Below are 18,538 nucleotides of genomic sequence, written 5' to 3'. Positions count from 1 at the left end.
CAGTGTCCAGCTGTGATCTGGGAAGTGCCCAGTGCCAGCTCCTCCTCAAGTCTTTCCATGGCTGCACGGTTTCTGAAGGATAAAGCCCAGCCTCCTTCCCTTGGTATTCAAGGCTTTCAGCCCTGAGGTCCTGCCTGGTCTCCAGCTTTACCCTCCTTTCCTGAGCCTTACCCTAGGTTGGGGGTGCGGGGGGCACTTCAGCTCCAAGGATGTCTGTAGGAAGCCCACCCAGTTTCCAGCGGCCCCTCTAACTGCCCCAGCACAGACTCAGGGCCAGGGCTTTCTTACAGCCTCTGGGGTCCAGCTGGGACCTGCCCCTACCTCCACTTCTCTGAGCAAAGTGAAGAGGAGTTGTCTTCTGTGCCACACACTGACCTGGAATCTTGGACTCTTGGGCTGGGACTCCATCCCCCCCGTTACCCCCAGGCCCATGTTTTAACAACTTCAAATTGGGAATGACCTCACAGTGGCCCCAGTCCAGCCATACAAGGGGACCCACCTTCTACCCTTGGATCAAGAAAGTCTTGAATGTCTACCCCAATTCTGTGCACAGCCGGATGAACTATATCAGACAGCCAGAGACCAGGGCACTGGTGACCAGGGACTCATGGGAAGCCTTGCATTCTTGAACCTCTGGGGGTCAGCGGGGTCACGGTGAAAAGCCCAGGAGAGGGGTTTGTGCAGGACTAGACCGGATCCTAGAGCTGAGGCCCCCTACAGAAGCTCGATGTCTCCCACAGGGGGAGAATGCCAGCAGGAGATGGGACTCTAGGCTCAGCTCGGGAACTAGAGTCTAAGGCCGTGCCCATCGACTGCCTGGATTCAGCCAGCCTCCATTGCCTGGCAGCCTCCTCCAGCTCTTTCCTGAGCCTGAGCTCCCATCCCCATTCCGCCAGCTCAGGTCCCAGGGTTCCTGTTTTCCTTAATATCCAGGGTTAGGATAGGCCATGGGGGGTGGAGAAGGGTGGGCTGGGAGGGGTCAGGACCCCAACCCAGCTCCAGGTGTTGGTGAGGCACATACAAGATTTTTTTCAAGTGGGGAACGGTCCCTGGATGCCTTTCCAACCTCCAGCCTGGCCCTTGGCACCCCATCCCCCAGTATAGGCCTTTGTAGCCTCCAACCCTCGTCCCACTCACATCCTGTGAGGAGTAATGGGGGACCAAAGGAAGGAGCTCCTCCACCAGGCAGGGACACTGCCCCTGGGGCTGCACTGGTGCTGTGGCTTTCCCTCAGCGGTGAGGTTCCCACTGCCTCACCTGTAAAATGGAACTGTTTTGTTTCACCTCCCTCGACAGTCAGGCTATGAGGTACCAGCTGGGGGCTCTGCCTGGCCAGATGGCCCTTTCCCACACCCTTGGCTTTCCACCCTTGCTTCTGTGCTGTCTCATGAGATGAACTACTCCTGCAATGGAGATAAAACCCTCCTGCCCACACCAGTTTGTCCTCGCTCAACAAACACGCAAGGAACAGCTTGTCTTGAGAGTCACCTGGGGCCTAGGAGGGACTGTGGAGTTTCATGGGGCAGAGACCAACACTCAGACAACCTGGGGCAGGGATCACTCTTGCCCCTTTAGCCCCCAGCATGGGCCCCTGCCATTTCCATTCTGGGGCCCAGCACCTTTCCCACCCAGCCGGATGACCCACCCTACATATGACCTGGCCATGCATGCACCTGTCTCCACGCCAGACAGGCCCCACGCCCAGGGACTGAAGGTCTCCCTTCTACAGCCGGTCCTCAGGGCCAGAGTGCCAAAGCTCTCAGAGCTCACCCCTGGGGCCCACTTGGGGTAGGCGTGTCCTCAGGCCAGAGGTGGTAAGGCAAGGGGTTGGGTCCACCCCAGAGCCAGCTCCTCAGGGCCCCTGGGACCTGCCCAAGCTGGGAGCGCCACCAGGTCCCCATCCTTGTCCTAGAGCAGTCCTTCACCAGCCAGTTAGAGGCAAAAGGAGCTGCTCCAATGGTCCTGTGTCATCTGTCATGTGCCTCTGTCCAGGTCTCCCGCGAAGCCACTGCCTGGACAGCACACACCCGGGACTAGCCAGTTGAGCCGTGAAAGGAAGCAGGCATGGGGGAGGGCTGTTCGCAAACCCTGCTTCCCCTGCCGAGCCGACGTGCTCATGGTTAACCCACATCTCCTGGCCTTCCCACACTAGAGGCCCCCCGAACACTGCGCTCTTGGCACCCCCACTGTGTTGGCCTTGCTGCCCTCTTACCGGTGCGGTGCCCTCCTCAGCCTGGAGAACACTTCTCAGGTGTCTTGGCCATAGGGGAGGCCCCTGTGCCTGCCCAAGGGAGCTCCAGCGGGGGAGCGGGGGGCACAGGCCTATTGATCCTCAGATACGGGGATGCCCCTGGCAGATCCCACCTTCTATCTCTGGGCCTTGGTGTCCCTGCCCAGCCCCAGGTCAGGCTTTGAAGGCAACGGGTACCTGCCCTTCCTTCCGTCCAAGCCCAGGCTCCTCAGGGGGTCCAGCTGGGCTTGCTCTTGCTCCTGATTTCTGGTCTCAGACAGCCCCTCCGCCCCTCTGCTGGCTTTGTTCCTGTCCAGGATGCACCTGGTGGCCTCTGGACCCTGATTGTTTGCACTGGGGCCAGCTGGGCCACATCAGGGGGAAAGCAATTCCAGACCCAGGACAAAGCACCCGGTGGGTGCTGGGGCCAGCGTCCCTACAAACCATCCAGGCCACCCTGAGGTACTCACCAACGTCTCCTTCAAGTAGGAGGGGCACTGCATACTTCCTGGGACTCTGGAATTGAGGAAGTGAGAGACCTCACAGGGCTTCTGTCTATGCTTAGACTAAAGCAGGCTCCAAGACAACGGAATCATGCCAGAGGAAGCTCCCCAAACCGTCTGTAGGCCTGGGAGCCACAAGAGCAGTGCCCTGATCCTCCAGCCCCGTCCCCAGAAAGATGCTCCAGCCCACATCGGCTTCTATGTGTCAGACAGTAATCCCACTAGGAGCTCTGTGCCTCTGAGCTGATCAGGGCTCATCCATGCAGATGTGGGAACTAAGGTCCCGACAGGACTGGGACCTCATCCTGGGCTACAGGGTGGACAGGGACCATGTGCATGCCGGAGCTTGTCGCTCACCACCCTAACAATGGCTCTAAGCCAGGAGCCCAGGCACTGGCATGCAGCAGTTCCCAGAACATCAAACCAGCTGCCTTCTCCCCACCCTCCCTGCACCCCTATCCCCATGCCCTGCTAGGAACTTCCCTACTCCACTTCAAGAAGAGCAGGGTGTTTGGTAGTAGGGATCAGGAGGGGCCTCTTTGTGGGGGGTCATCATATTGCAAAGGTGGGAAGAACCCTGGCCTGTCGCCAAGTTGGTGCCAGACCTGGGGGTGGAGGGAACCCAGGTATCCCAACTCCCACTTGGTGCAACCTGCTTCCTGCCCACTGGGTCCCGGTGACATGCCTGTCCTGTGCTCCTCCCCAGCCCTCCTCCTAGGACTGTGATCTATTTCTAAGAACCCTGGGCTCACATACACTCCATAATGAAGACATTCTCCAGGGACTCTCGTGTTCTTTCCATGCTCTGGGTCTGGCTCAGATCTGGTGGCAGAGATGGCAGGCTGTGCCCGGTCACTCTCTGCCCCTCTGACCTGCCCTCACAGGCCCACAGCTCCCAGCCCTACCTCCACACTCAGCCTGCTCTCCCACAGTATGAGCCAGGCCCAGGGATTACAAAGCCATCCTCCCAGGCCCCCACCCTGCCTCCTGCACAGATGCACTAGCTGCAGCCCAGCAAAGCCCTGCCCTGGTAGGCTCAGAGCTCTTGCTTTCCCAATAGCCTTGGCCTTGACTACAGTCCACTCATCAGCCTGGTGCAGAGCCCAAGACCCCTTCTATCTGCCCTGCCTTCCATTTAAAGGACAACCTAAAACAGAACTCAGGTCAAACCAAGGGTGTTGGGAAGTGCCGTTTAAGAATAGGGCCAAAGAGTTGGCCACTGTGTCACCAGGGCATGGCTGCCTAAGGCCTAGGACCCCAGCCCTGCGAGGCTATGGACAGAACGGTGTGAGATCCTTTCTGGATCTCTCCTTCTTGAGGAATTTGTTTTCTTGCTTCCACCCATCGAAGTCAACTCCTGCCCCCCGAGGTTCTAGAACCTTCCCTAAGTCAAGGTGGTAACAGTTCCCTCCCCAGACATGCTGTCCTGGGACAGGAAGCGCAAGCACCAAGTCTAGGAAAGCGGCACCCCTGGGCCCCACCATGTTAGGAGCAGTTTAGGAAGTTGGGCTACAAAAGGACTCCCCGTGGTGGGCCTCAGTCTTCTCCGGAGGTAGCTAGCATGACAGGCAGGCAGGAGGGATGTTTTGGGGAGGGCAGATTCCATAACTGAGGGGCAGCAGCTAGGACAGCCCATTCTGACCCTCTAGCCCAGGGGTCCTGAGGGAGGGTGTCGACTGGTGTCCACTGCACACAGACCCCAACATGCTGGTCTCAGCAGCCTCTTGTTCCCAGCAGAACGACCTCCTTACACTTCAGCGAAGGGCAGGAGCTCCATGTCTGAGCGAGCGCCCCAGGTCCCACAGCTGGCAAGTGGGGAGAAGCTGGAGACACGCCCAGTCTCAGGGCAGTCATTCTCCTGCCCAGTCCTGTACTCCAAGGACTTGGGTGTGCTCTGGAAGCCGGGTCACGGTGGGTGCCCACGGTTGTCAGCACTCACAGGCCACATCTCAACTCAGGCCATGGGCTCTGGCGCTTCCCAGGTGTGAGCTCAGTTACTGGGCAGAGGCCATCCCTGAGAGGGAGTCTCAGGTCCAGGAAAGGCCCCCAAGGTCACTTAGTACGTAACGGGGTGGCCTCATAGTCCTTTCCACATGAGACACATAGCATGGGCAATATGACAAACCCCAGTGTTATCCTGGGCTGTGCCCCATAGATTCATAATCATTCCACACAAGATGCACATGGAAAAAAGGCCTGACTGGTTTGCTTGCTCTGAGTGGTATAATTACTGATTTTTTTTCCTCTGTAATTTTATATATTCTGGAAATGATCTCCAAGAAGATGCACTGCTAGGGAGAAAAAAAAAAAACAACAAAGGCCCTCAAGGCAACCCCCCCCGCCCCAACCACTCTGTTCCCCACAACAGCATGTCTTGGCTACCGCTGGGAATGCCAGGCCTTCTGTTCTTGTAGGGTAACCTGGGCAGGGCTTCTGGGGTCTCAGTCCTGGGCATCTGGCCTGTAGTTCTGCTTTGCAGGCCACGATGGGACCTGGAAGACACCAGCACTCCCACTCACTCCCTCAGGTCCCTCAACCACAACACTTCCCAGCCTGTGAGCTGCAGGGGAGGGCCAGCCAGAGGGGATGGAGCCTGGGCTCAGGTGCCCTCCTGTTGCCACAGTCAGTCCCAGGGGGTGGCCAGGGTCCTGTTCACACCATGTCAGAGGAGCAGCTGGAAGTGTGGAGTTAGAAAAGTCCGAGCCTGATGTGTTTCAGTAATTTTAATACATTCAAGAATATTTAATAGAACAAAATAAAAAAGTACTGTCAGTCAGCAGAAGCCTGTGGTTGAGAGATACAGAAATGGAACTGGCCCTTTTGCAGTAAAGCTTGTGCTTAAAGGGAAAAGAGACAAAATGACTTCCTGGGGGCTTCATGTCAAGTGCCACTGGACTAAAAGCACCTCAGAGTAGCACTTTTAGGTATATATGACCATTTAGAATTATCCCATAAAGCCAACAGTGTTAAAAGGATCCTATTAGAAAAAGAAAAGTCATGCTTCTAGAATTTTCTCGTCTGCAGAGCCACATGCAAATGTAGGTGGCCTGGATGGGTACCCTGGCACAGCCTCTTGTCAGGGAGGCAGAGATGGGCCCTTAAACAGGCTGGGCCCGGTCCTGGCACTTCCTGTGGCCACCCTCTCCCTGTCACTGACCCCAATGGCGGCCTTGGGGGCACAGACCCAGGTCCCCCAGCATGAGTTGCCAGGGCTGGGTCACTTGGCTAGGAAGGAACAGATGTGTGAACTGCAGACCCAGGAAAGTCTTCTCCTTCATAGGACAAAAAAGCACCCCCCAACAATAATAAATAAACAAAAACATGTCAGACACACTGGGTCCAGACAGGAGCACAGGCTTCCACGAAGGCAAATGAGAGCAAAAGTGGGACTTGGGAAGACCGAGTGGAGAGACATTTAAAAAACAATAATTCTTACCTAACAGTCCCTCATCTGACAGCAGAGAGCAACTGTCAACAGAGCAACAGAAGCCAGAACAGAACCTGATCAAGTAGGATGGGGACAGGTATCCGCCAGGGTCTTCTGGTACACTCTGGGGCTGGGTTCTGCTCACTAAGCCTCTCCTTCCTTAGCTGAAAATAGGCATTTCACAAAAAGCCTCCAGTCAGGACAGCAGCCAGAGCTGCCAGGTTGGGACATCTGGGCAGGGTTGATGGGCACTTACCAGCCAGCTGGTGACTGTGGGCCAGCAGGCCATACATACACACACACACACACACACACACACACACACACAGCCCATTTCACAATAACCACATTCCTTCCTAGGCTACAGACACCTCAAACTCCTGTCTAGAACATGATGCTCAAACACAGAACCCTCAGGCCCACATGCTGGCTGGGCAGCCTTCTTCACATCCTATGGCTGGGGCAGCGATGGTGCTTCCACCAGTGGCAACTCTTCCTCGTGCTACTTTGTAGGTGCCAAACACAGTTGTATTCTAGAAGCAACCAGTCTCGATGCTGTTCAAACCAACAGCTACTGTGTTAGGTGCACATGAGATGTGGGATCCCTGTTCCCAAGAAGGGCTGAGTCCCAGCCTGAGAGTCACCTCAACAGAAACCCTCATAATAAGGCTTCGGTTCCACACACAGAAGGGGTGCAGGTGCGGCTGCCTGTCACTTGGAACCTGGAGGGTGGCATGGCAAGGGACCAACTCCATCACGGGGCTGCAGGCCACCAGCCCTGATGCTATCTGCTGTGGCTGTGGTCATGGTGGCCTCCAAGACCCTCTATCTGGTGTACCCGTGCAAGGAGACTTAAGGCACTTCCTTAAATTCTTGCCCAGGAGGATTTTATCTGAGTGACTCAGTGACTTTAAATTACCCTGCAGGGCTCTCTCCAAGTGTTTGGCTTTTTCTCCTGCTACTTCTGACTTCATTTCTGGCTTTCACCATGCTAATGTCCAGATTTCATGTTTTATCCCTATCTTTACTAAAACAACTTAACTTTGGTACTAAGAGATCAGGAGCTATTTTCCCCCAATATTGCTCATAAGAAAAAAAAATTTTTTTCAACTAGAACTCCTTTTAACCAATTCTTTTGTCCAGAAACCTAAAGTCAGACCTGGGTTTCCAAGCCCCTTCCAAGCTGAAGGACAGGTTGGCAGCGCCGAGGACAGGGGTCACCTCCACTTGAAGGGCGCCCAGCCGCAAAACCAGCCCTTCAGCAGTGATGGGCGCCACCAGCTGGGAACTCGAGTCACAATTCACTGTTAGCTCAAGCTGCAGACACCTACACCAAGCAGGCCACACCAGCCCCGCCACACGTAAGCGGTGGCTGCCCTGTGGCCATGGTGATGTACTCCATGGCCCTCCACGTCCAGGGCTGCAGCCTGCTCCCCAGGCACCTCTGCCGGGCGCTGAGTCCCCTGCCTGGTTCTCATGGGTGACAGAAGCCGCACTGGCGAGCAGTCGAGAAGAGCTGTGGCGAAAGCTTTCACTAACCCCTGTGAGCTGCCCACTAAGTTTCACCCACTTTCCCAGGTTTAGCTGTGCAGGAGCTGGTTTGCACACTCCACAGCACTAATGCAGTTCAATATTCTCTTCAGAAAAAAACTGGCAGCAAACAGCGTGTGTGACATGCGTGGAGCCCAGGCCAACCTTGGGCCGGACAGGTCATGTGTGCGGAGCCGGCTGCGAGCTGGGGGCCATAGAGGCCTGAGTTCTCCTGACTCAGAGGCCCCGGCTGAAGGCTCACACGCTGCGGGGCAGCTCAGAGAGTCACTGAAAGCTTTACGGGGTGCGTAGCTAATGGCATTGGTGTCACTTGGTAACGGGGAGAGTCCTTCAGAGGTGCTCAGGTTTCGAAGTACTTGTAGATTGCTGTCACGTAGAGCATCACGCTCTGCCAATCGGGCCGCTCAGTCCGCACCATTTCATTAATGTCCTAGTGGAGAAGGAAGAAACCTTGTTAGAATCCCGGTCACTTCTGGGCCCATTCCGACAGGCTCCCTGGCAGCTACACGGGTTGTTGCACAGGGCAGGGCCTCTGACTTTGGGCCAAGCCAGATCACACCCCCCAAAGGCCTTGGCAAAATGCTTGCTCCCTTGCTGCCAAGCGTCCCTGGAAGCTTCAGCGTGATCCCTGAGCTGCCTCTCTGTGCCCAAGCCCTGCGCCAGAGCCCCACATAGGAGAGCCCCTGCTCATGGCCACGGCCCTCCGAGGCTCGTTATCATCTTCTCTGGGGCCTTCAACCCTGTCTGCCTCCTTTCTTAAACTCCTCCAGGTGGTCGCTTCTGAGTGCCTTTCTCAACCCAGTCTCTGTCCCAGGAGAGTCTCCGTGCACCCAGGGCTCCCAGAACTCAACTTTCCCATGCCCTTCACCATGGAAACCATCTGAAATCATCAAAAACACTGTTTTCTGATTGTATTCTGCAGAATACCAGTCGTGTAAGATACCAGCTGATGAAAACGAACATGGGAAAAGTCAGGACTCGGATATAGAATTGGGAGGCCCCCAAAAGAGACCCACTGTTTCTGAAGAACATCCCCGTGACTTTCCAGGGGAGCCTCGCTCCCAAGCACTGCTCTGGGAGGTTCTGGGGTGAGGCCATGGACAGCGGGTTGGAATGGGCGACCCAATTATGACTTGGTATAGAAAAAGAAAAACATGTTTGTTCAATATAAAGATTTTTTGGGGTCGGGGGAATGGCCCACTTTAATATGTTGGAACTTCCCACGTGATGTAAAATACCCACATAACAGAAAACATTTCAATAATGGTAACTTCTCTTTCTCTGTACAACTGAATAGAGACCACCCTAAACAAGCCTATTTCTTCAAGTCAGAAGATAAGACTTCTGGACCTCTACATGAACACTCCTGTGGGGTAAATATGAATGTAAACACTTCTTCAAAGCCATCCAGCTGTTACCAGTCAGGCCGAGGGGTGCCCTTGGGGCAGTGACCTGGCCTCATGGGGCTCTTACTATGGAACTCCCCAAGCTGCGCGCTGGCCACCGTGTGTCCCTGCATGACCAATACCACGGCACCGAGTTTATATAACCTCAGTGTCGGTGGGTGTGGAAGGACTGGCTCTGTATCTGGACCCAGTACCTTCTTCAGAAAGTCTGACATGGTGACGGGGCGAGAGATCTGACAGAAGCACGTCGGTTGTGAGCTACTGTGGATGCTGGGCAGTGGTGTGACGACCCTGAAACATGAGGGTTTTCTACAGCTCATGTCTCACACCGGAGTGGCGTCTGCCATGGTCCCTGTGAAGCACGGGAGTGCCTGCTCGGCCTCTAAAGCCTCCTTCTTTGACAAAAGGCAGACAGACCTGGAGGAATGTGTCTCTGACAGTGACTGGTTACAAACTTGTTAGCATTTTTTTCTTCTGGTCTCTAAGGACGTCAAAGCTGCTGGGGCTGTAGGCAGGATGACTCTACCCAATTTAGGGTGCTTCCTTTGGACAATTCATGTGAGGCATAAAGTGCCCATGGGACGGAGGTGAAAGCCCAGCTTGTACCTCTCTGACGGGACATGCACTTGGCTGCCAAGGGCCTGGGTGGACCCCCATCCTCACCCACTAGCCCCTTGATCATCAGGCCACCACACCACCTAGGATCTCCCTTAATGAGAAGGAAACTCTTCTTAACAAAGAGGGACCCTGCCAGTGACTCACCAGTGTGGATTTGATGCCGACGCTCTCAGCTGCCTGGAAGGCCAGTGTGAAGTTCCTTCGCTGTAAAACAAACTGCGTGACTAGAGTGGACAAGCAAGGCCAGGAGGAAGGGGACCTGCACTACTCATGCTGCTGGGGAAGATGGACAGCCACCCCCATGTGGTACCAGAATAAACCTACACTGGACCCTTGGAGCCCCCACCGACCCTGACTGCCCCTCTGCAGGCCCCCCCACCACCCGCTCCTCTTGGAACCAGCCATGGAGCAATCTCCACACACTCGTTCTTTTCTCACTGTGCAAAAAGGCCACTTTCGACACATCAGTCTGAGGCGCCTGGACCTGGACCCAAAAGCTCATCAGAAACACCCGTCAAGGGGCGCCTGGGTGGCTCAGTGGGTTAGAGCCTCTGCCTTTGGCTCAGGTCATGATCTCAGGGTTCTGGGATCGAGCCCCGCATCGGGCTCTCTGCTCGGCGGGGAGCCTGCTTCCTCTGCTCTCTCTCTCTGCCTCTCTGCCTACTTGTGATCTCTGTCTGTCAAATAAATAAATAAATAAAATCTTAAAAAAAATAAAAAAAAGAAACACCCGTCAAGTGAGCTTCCTCCTCAAGAGGAATCTTCAAGTGTTATCTGAGGAGATGAGGGGACCAGCGGAGGGCTCAGGCCTGGGACCTCTCTCCATGTCCCTCTGGGCAGGGGCTGTCCCCGACCCGGTCCCTGAGCAAGCTCCCTAAGTGGGATGACTGAACTACACAGGGCTAGCAGGAGACCGGCCCAGCATGGGAAGCACTGCCCAGACCACTCATGCCCTGAGTCGCTCTCAAGAGTAAAGCCCTCGATCCTAAATGTCATTACCCAGGAAGGCTGACTGCTCCCACTGGGAATGTTGTCCTTGGGGAATGCTGAACCCACCAAATGTCCCACACAAGGTAGGTCAGGGACTGGCTGGCTCAGCACAAATAACTCAATTTCAGAATAAGACTAAGCTGGGAGGGGGCCGCTGTGAGGCAGTGTTGTGGCAGGGGCCCTACAGCTGGGAAGCTCTGCCTCTCCTGTGTGGTAAGGATACCAGGAGCTGGGCTGTTTCATCAGCCTACCTTATCTTGGCTGTTCAGCTCTTGATACGGAATGTGGGCCGGAAGGTACGTATGCAGGAGAGCGCAGAAGGCCAGCCCGTCATTCCAGCTGCTGCTGAAGTTCGTAATGTCAATATTCTGAAGGAAAGGAAAATACATGTAAGTAACAAACCCTGTGATCTTTTCCAGAGCGTGTCATGGCGCGGGAAGGCAGCCTCAGATGCCACATGGCCTCCAAACCTCAAGCAGCGGGAGCTTCTAGAGAAGGCACAGTGTGTTACGGGTCATGTCTGAAGACCAGCAGAGGTCAGGGACTGGCCTTTTCAGCAGGAGCCCATCCCATCCTGCCCACCGCCTACAGGTCACCATCCCCCTAGCCACACACATTTGGGTCACTGCCACCTCGTGTGAAGAGCTTTGGGCACAGGGAGCTGGTTGGCAGCTCTGCAGCCTTGCCGGGCCCTGGGGAGCAAAAGTGCTATGTTAAGAAGTTAGGATTCATTCTGACCTCACCTATGAGGGCTCTAGGCACAGATTTACTATCTAGCAAAACCTCTGTGTCCTGAGGACATCAACAGCTGCCTTCTTGCCTTAGGAGGCACTGGGAGCCGACTGATGCTGGGGATGTGTGCTTCCCCACAGAGCTGCTCCACGGATCACCTTGGTTTTCTTTGAAGAGGTGCCTCTTTCCACATTCATAGTAAATTATTTGCAACTATAAAAATAACCTATTCAGAATAGCTGACTATATGATAACACCCTTCGGCTGATCTGTAGCCTTTACCCTTATTTGCAAGAATCCTTTTGAAGTTGAAACTCCACAGTTAAATTTTGGAAATTCACACACTTTATGTCAATGCCACAGACCCAAAAAGAGAATACTTCCCAAACACCTCTTGTTTGAGGCCCCACTGTTTCTTTCACGCAGACTTCAATTGCACCAAGGGTGAGCTCCTAAAGGACTGGGAAGCCCAGACTTTATTAATGAAGGCAAACCCCCCACTCCTGGATACAGGTTGCCACTCCTCCCAGGGACAAGTGATCATAGCGAAAAGAATACTATGTGTATGTGTATAGGGTTTTACAAACTCTGCCATACTTCACCCCAGGTTTACAAACTGTTAGGTCCTCACACCAAGTAGGGGATCTGGGGCTCATGGACTAGGGGCAGGTGGGGAGGATCGGACTAGGCTGGGCAAGTGGCCCTTCCAGGAAGATAGTCTTAATCCAGACTCACAGCTTGCGGTCAGTCCCCTTAGAAAAGCAGCGAGTAGCGTGGAAGAGCACAGGGCTGAACGTTTCATCAGCCTCATCACTGAAACAATTTCTCTGGCCCCTGACTCCAGACACCCAGAATGCTGCCCTCTGGGTGTGTGTGGGGGGCGGAAGCCTTAGAAAAGGCAGCAACTCTGTGGGCCATGATTCCAGAGGTCATTTCCCCTCGGTAACCTGATTATCTGGGGCAGCCAGTCACACCAATCTGGCATGAAAGCATTATTCATAAACTGTGGTGAGAAAAAGTAGCAGATTAAAGCACAAAAGAATGCAAACTGGCCAAGAGTCATAGGGAAGGTCTCCGCAAGCTTTCAGGGCCATCTGACTTGGCCTCCATAAGTGAGCCCACCAACCCCTCCCCGGCCACTGGGGCCTGGTAGGTCCTCCCTGCCTCCAGGCAGCAGGCCTCACACTTCTGGCCATGACACAGCCCAAATAAGCATTCCTGTCCTAATCTTGACAGGTCCCCGCTCCAGGGAACAAGGACAGCCCCTGCCTCCCATGAGGGCACTCTGCACCCAGCGGGGTCCGATGGTTACTGCTGATCGCTGCCGCAGCAAAGGAGCCTCTTTCATCTCGTCTGAATCTCAGGAAGCAGCCAGCCAGGGGCGCCAGGGGCACCAGTGCCACCTGGGAAGAAACGAACCAGGGAAGGGAAGTGACCTGTCCAAGGTGCTGGGCTGGCAGCAGGGAGGACAGGGTGTCATTCTAATTCCATCATCACCTAGAAGCAGTTTCAGGTAAGGAGGCTGGGACTCAAGAAGGCCCAGGTTCCAGAGCTGACCTGGGGGGTTATTCAAACTCAGGCCCGTCCAAAGTCCGTCCACACTCTCCTAGGAACCCGAACAGACCTCATGACAAGTGACTGATCAAAGAGCCCAGGCACCTCATATCATCGCCTGAACGACAGGGCAAGTAGCCTCTTACAGACGAGTCCAAGCCCTGTGGGAGGTCAACGGCAACATGTGGACGCTGAGGACTCCCAACCCTTGCCCCCAGAGGCCACATTCATTTCTGGAGGAAAACAAATCTCCACTTCCTGCCGCCACAGCCCCCTCTCCAGCTCCCTGAAAGGCAGGCGTCTGGCAGAGCCGCCTACGTGCCTGGCCTCCCCACGCCACAGGGCAGAGGCTCCTGCAGCAGAGGAAATGGCTGCGCCCCAGCTCCCCAGCTGTGGGAACCCCAGCCTTCCCCAGCTTCCTCAACACAAACCCAACCTCAAGCCTGGAACCTCCAGGCAGAGCAGCGGCTTCATTTACAAAACATGCCAAAGAAATTTAAACAATGAGGAAACAATGGCCTCTTGAGTTCCAGGGTAGGGGGAGTTAACTTTGAAGTACCTGACAACCAAACTTCCAAATCAAAACAAAGTCCAAGCCCAGGCAGGCTGGCAGGTGTCTCCGCCTGGGCCAGCTGGCAGGAGCCAAGCTGGGCACTATACCCTGCAGAGGACAGTGAGGCCACTACACACCAAATCCAAGTGAGACCTCTGAGTGCTCTGACTCCTGTCCCTCTACCTCCTCACCCCTCGAGAGGGACCCGGGGGGAAAATGAGGCCAGAGCTTCAAGGGAAGCAAAGAAAAACCTAAAAGCTGAGATAGCAGACCCCAGGCAAGGCTGCCACCACCCCATATCACCACAGCAGCGCTGGGCTGGCGCCTTCTGCTCCCCCATCTCACTACTTTGATCAGGGCTAAAAAATCAAATTACTGGGAAATAACGCAGATCGAACAGAGAGAAAAGTCTATATAAACAACAAAGCCAGTTCTCTGAGGCTGAAAAGGGTGCAAGAAAATTCAGATGAAAGACGAAAAGCTCCCCCGGCTTCCTCTCTGGAGCTCTTGATTCCACGGCTATCAATTTAGGTTTAAGAAGCCACCTCATCACGAAGTTCAATTACCTGTAATGGTCCCATGACATTCACAGATACGCTTTTTTGACATGTTTACTTACTTCACAAAGGTTTTCTAGAAATGGACTATTTTTAAAAAGTGGCATTTTTCTGTGCCTAAGGAAAAACCCTTGACTGTAAAGCGTGAGTGCACCTCTATCTGGGCAGACGGGCCCAGTGACATTTTGTAGATCAGTGCAGGGCCTGCAGAGGGTCAAGGGCCTTCCACCCACACAGGTCCTGACCCCTACATGCACGGCTGCTTCAGCAGGCCAGCCGATACCTTTAAAATAAACTATTCTTAAAGCCCAAAAAACGATGTTTTGAGGGGAATATGCACACTAACGGAAGGACTTTCTATTGCTCATTATTCACAGTCAATGGTGCCAAGATCTCTAAGGGAACAATTTTCTTTTTAAAATAGGAACAATGGAACATACTAGTAATTATAATACAAGTTTCTAATTAATAAATTCAGATTTTGCATTTGGTTCTCAGGTCAACTCGGGACTTTTCTAACTCTTCCAGATAAGTCTATGTTTGGATTAGGTGGACAAAAATGAGAGGGTTATGATATGTGTCAGAACAAAAGTTCAAGAAAGCACTCAGCACAGACTCAAATGAGGCACTCTGTCGCATTTTCTCCTACAGGCTCATGTCCTCCCATCCAATGAATGTCCACTAAGAGATCTGACCAGGCAGATGGACGTAGCCTGCTTTAGAAGCTCATCTGCTGTTCTTTTCACTATCATAAAAACTCAGACCAAGACTCGTAAAATCGCCTAACACCTCACACCCCTCCACAGGACCAGCTGGGCATTTCCCACTTGCTCCTTCTGGAGCTGGGCCAGAAGCCCTCACCTGCTCCAATGACTATGATAGGAAGTTGTCCTCTGCCTGTGGGCTTCAGGTGGCCCCACTTTGGTGTGCCCTTGTATGCACTGAGAGTTGAGGAGTGGGGTAAGAGAGCAAAAGTTACACAAATCTCCACAGAGAAAGATAAAAAATGTTATAAAACATCTTAAAAATGTTTTAATTTGTCTGAAGTTTAATTAAGGGCCACAAAATACACTCCCAAATACCACATGTTCTTTAAATAGTTATTAAGGTTCTGATCTATTTAAGGAAATGCCACTTTTATGGGCATAGGGCAAGAAGCCAAACACCATTATTCATCTCTCTGCTACACCGATTTCCTTAGACCTGTCTCAACTGTTGGGGTGCCTGGGTGGCTCAGTGGGTTAAGCCGCTGCCTTCGGCTCAGGTCATGATCTCAGAGTCCTGGGATCGAGCCCCACATCGGGCTCTCTGCTCAGCAGGGAGCCTGCTTCCTCCTCTCTCTGCCTGCCTCTCTGCCTGCTTGTGATCTTTCTGTCAAATAAATAAATAAAATCTTCAACTGTTGACAGTGGTGTCACAGGCCCAAACACAGGCAGAAAGGCAGAGTCCTTCCCATGACTGAAGATACTGGGAATGCCACCTGCTGGGTGTCACCGCCCAGCGTTCAGGAGGTACAAATGGATTACAAACAAAACCCCTACCCAACTGCTTCAGCCCCAGGCCAGGGGGCAAAGTCTGGAGGGAAATCTGGGAGAAGCAGACAGGGGTATCCTTTTCTGTGTGGTATGGCAGGGGGATGTGATGTCTAAAAGAGAGGTAAAAAACATCAACAGACAGTATTTACCACTGCTAGTAGTATTAAACACAGAAGGCCCCAGAAGACCCTGGAATTTAACAAGGAAAAACCTGCTTGGTGTCCAGGGCTGCCACGGTGTAAAGTGTCAGGCCCAGTCTGGCTGCAGATCTAAGGGTGCTGCCCTGGGGACTTTTGTGCCGTCTCCCTTATGAAGTTTAGCCAAGCTCTGCTCCAGGTCAAGGAAGAGGAGAGGAGGGGAGAAAAAGGGAGGGCAGGCTTGCTTGTCCTTGTCCACGAGGCTTGCTCATCATGAAGTCCAGGTGTTGGGACTACATGGTAAAGCAGGGATAAGGAAGGAAGGCAGGGCAGACAGCCCAGGCTGAGCCAGCAATCTTGAACACAGGGCCCTGCATCTTATGCCCCTTGTCGGGGAGGGGGTTCCAATGAAGACCTTCAATCTTCACTATGCATCAGAATCACCTGCAAGGCCTTTTCAAGGCAACATGCTCAGCTCTACTCCAGAAAGGCTGACCCAGCTGCCCAGACACTGATTTTCTTTGAAGGTCTCCAGATGACCCAAGTCTGGACTGATCTAAAGACTGCGGGTGGGTGGAAGTGCAGTGGGCGGGAACATTTAAAAGGTCAAATCCGGGAGTTCATGATGATGCTCACAGAAGCACACCCAGCCCAACTTGGAAACCACTCATGATCCTGAGTGCTGGGAAATCAAGGGAGAGGATCAAGCATAGGATGGAACTTTCCTGACCAAAATGGATGGCAAGGCAATTAAACAGCTGACAAAGGAGTCTGTGAGGAGGAATTCCAAAGAAGCAGGAGTGACTGACAGAAATGGAATGGCATCACTTGGCAACAATGAGGATGAGGGGCCGGTGCCATCTCAGAGAGAGAGCTGGTCCTGCTCTGCCACCTGGAGAGACAGACACAACTCCACAGCTCAGGTGTTTCTGCCAAAAACTAGAACTGGAATCAGACCTAACCTCAAGTTCTATTTTCTAGCTTATACCAGGGGGAAACACCACTGGGAGGTAGTCAGCAAAACCTAAAATATAGAAGTTCTGTTAAGATATGTGATCCAGGGCGCCTGGGTGGCTCAGTTGGTTGAGCAGCTGCCTTCGGCTCAGGCCATGATCCCAGACTTCCAGGATCGAGTCCCATATCGGGCTCCCAGCTCCTTGGGGAATCTGCTTCTCCCCTCTCATGCTCTCTCTCGCTCATTCTCTCTCAAATAAATAAATAAAATCTTAAAAAAAAAAAAAAAAAGATATGTGATCCAGTTCCTTCAAGAACCACGAACTGAAAAGGGGGAAAAGAAGGGGGAAATTTAGGATTAAAATTGACTAAAAGAAGTATATTATCCAAATGCAAAGTGTGAGCCTTATCTGGATCTTAATTCTAGCAAACCAACTATAAAACCATGTTTCAATCGGGAAGTTTAAATTAAATGCAAGATGACATTAAAGGGCTGGGAGTAGTTATGGAAACCTCCAGGTGGGGGTGGAGAACTCGAGGACCATGTGCAATGACTTGTGCCCAGGGAACATGTGTGCAGGGTTGCTTTACCATTCTCATTACTTTAGTGGGTATCTGAAAAGTCCCATAAAAAACCAAGCTACAACTCAACAACCCTAATGAAAGGGAAAAACCAAACCACCCAACTGCCCAAATGCAAAACGGGTAAAGAATCTAAACAGACATTTTTCCAAAGATGACAGATGGATGGCCAACAGCATACAAGAAGATACTCAACTCCATCAGTCAGTAAGAAATATAAATCAAAACCACGAAGAGCTACCACTTCATATCCAATAGGATGCATATTATTTCACAAAATGGAGTGGTAAGTGCTGGTGAGGATGTAAAGAAATGAGGAGTATATAGTGCTGGTGGGAATGCAAAATATTGTGGCCGCTATGGCAGGCCCTCGGTGAGTCACACAAGAGAACTGCTGGGTGACCTGGCACTTCCACTCGGGGCACACACCTCAAAGAAGTGCACACCGGTGTTCAGACTAATCCCTATACAGTAATGTCCACAGCAGCATTACTCACAATAGCCAAAACGTGGAAACAACCAAGCAACAAATGTCCATTTGAAAAAAATAGATAAACACGATGTAGTATGTCCACAAGATGCCATCTTTTTGAGTCCATAGAAAAGAAAATGAAGTACTGACACGTTACTACGTGGATAAATCTTCAAACACTCTGCTGGGTGAAAGCTAGACACACAGGCCACATGTTGAATGACACCACTTATATGCAGTATCCAAACTAGTGAGAGTCAGAGACAGAAAGCAGACGAGTGGTCACCAGGGGCTGGGCATACGGAGTGACTGCTAACGGGTATGGGGGTTTCCCTTTGGGTGAGGAAAAGTTCTGGAACCAGACAGTGGTGATGGCTGTATAATACTGTGAATATATTTCATATCCCTGCCCTGTGGACTTAAAATGGCTGGAATGGTAAAATTTTAGGGTATGTCTGTTTTACCACAGTAAAAAAAGAAAAAACAAAACAAAACAAAAAACCCCAACAAACTGGCAGAGGTTCTAAAGAAGTTCATGCTCAGTAGACTCTATACACTGAGTAGATCTCATAAGCAGCTAAGTTATCCTAGAGTGTTCACTGAACAGTTATGTTGCTTAAATGTAATGATTCAAGAGTGGGTTTTATGGGAATTTTTATGGTCTTAGTTTAAAAAAAAAATTCTTGAGCGCCTGGGTGGCTCAGTGGGTTAAAGCCTCTGCCTTCGGCTCAGGTCAT

General features: G+C 52.5%; 1 protein-coding gene across 1 annotated transcript in view; it reads right to left on the bottom strand.

Annotated features, from left to right (window-relative positions):
* Positions 1-5,441: 5,441 nt before the first annotated feature.
* Positions 5,442-18,538, bottom strand: part of LOC111142477 (sperm antigen with calponin homology and coiled-coil domains 1 like) — a 111,576-nt gene continuing 98,479 nt past the window's right edge. Inside the window, exons 14-16 of the mRNA XM_022495670.1 lie at positions 10,977-11,093; positions 9,880-9,939; positions 5,442-8,141 (exon numbers count right to left, since the gene is read on the bottom strand). Of these exons, the coding sequence (XP_022351378.1) occupies positions 8,052-8,141; positions 9,880-9,939; positions 10,977-11,093 (267 nt within the window). The 3' untranslated portion in view covers positions 5,442-8,051. The remainder of the gene's footprint in view (positions 8,142-9,879; positions 9,940-10,976; positions 11,094-18,538) is intronic.

Source organism: Enhydra lutris, unplaced genomic scaffold, assembly GCF_002288905.1.
Source record: "Enhydra lutris kenyoni isolate GAN:26980312 unplaced genomic scaffold, ASM228890v2 scaffoldscaffold8, whole genome shotgun sequence".
In the NCBI taxonomy this organism is placed as follows: domain Eukaryota; kingdom Metazoa; phylum Chordata; class Mammalia; order Carnivora; family Mustelidae; genus Enhydra; species Enhydra lutris.
The sequence above is the reverse complement of the archived record's forward strand: the minus strand, read 5'-3'. Positions and strand labels throughout refer to the sequence as shown.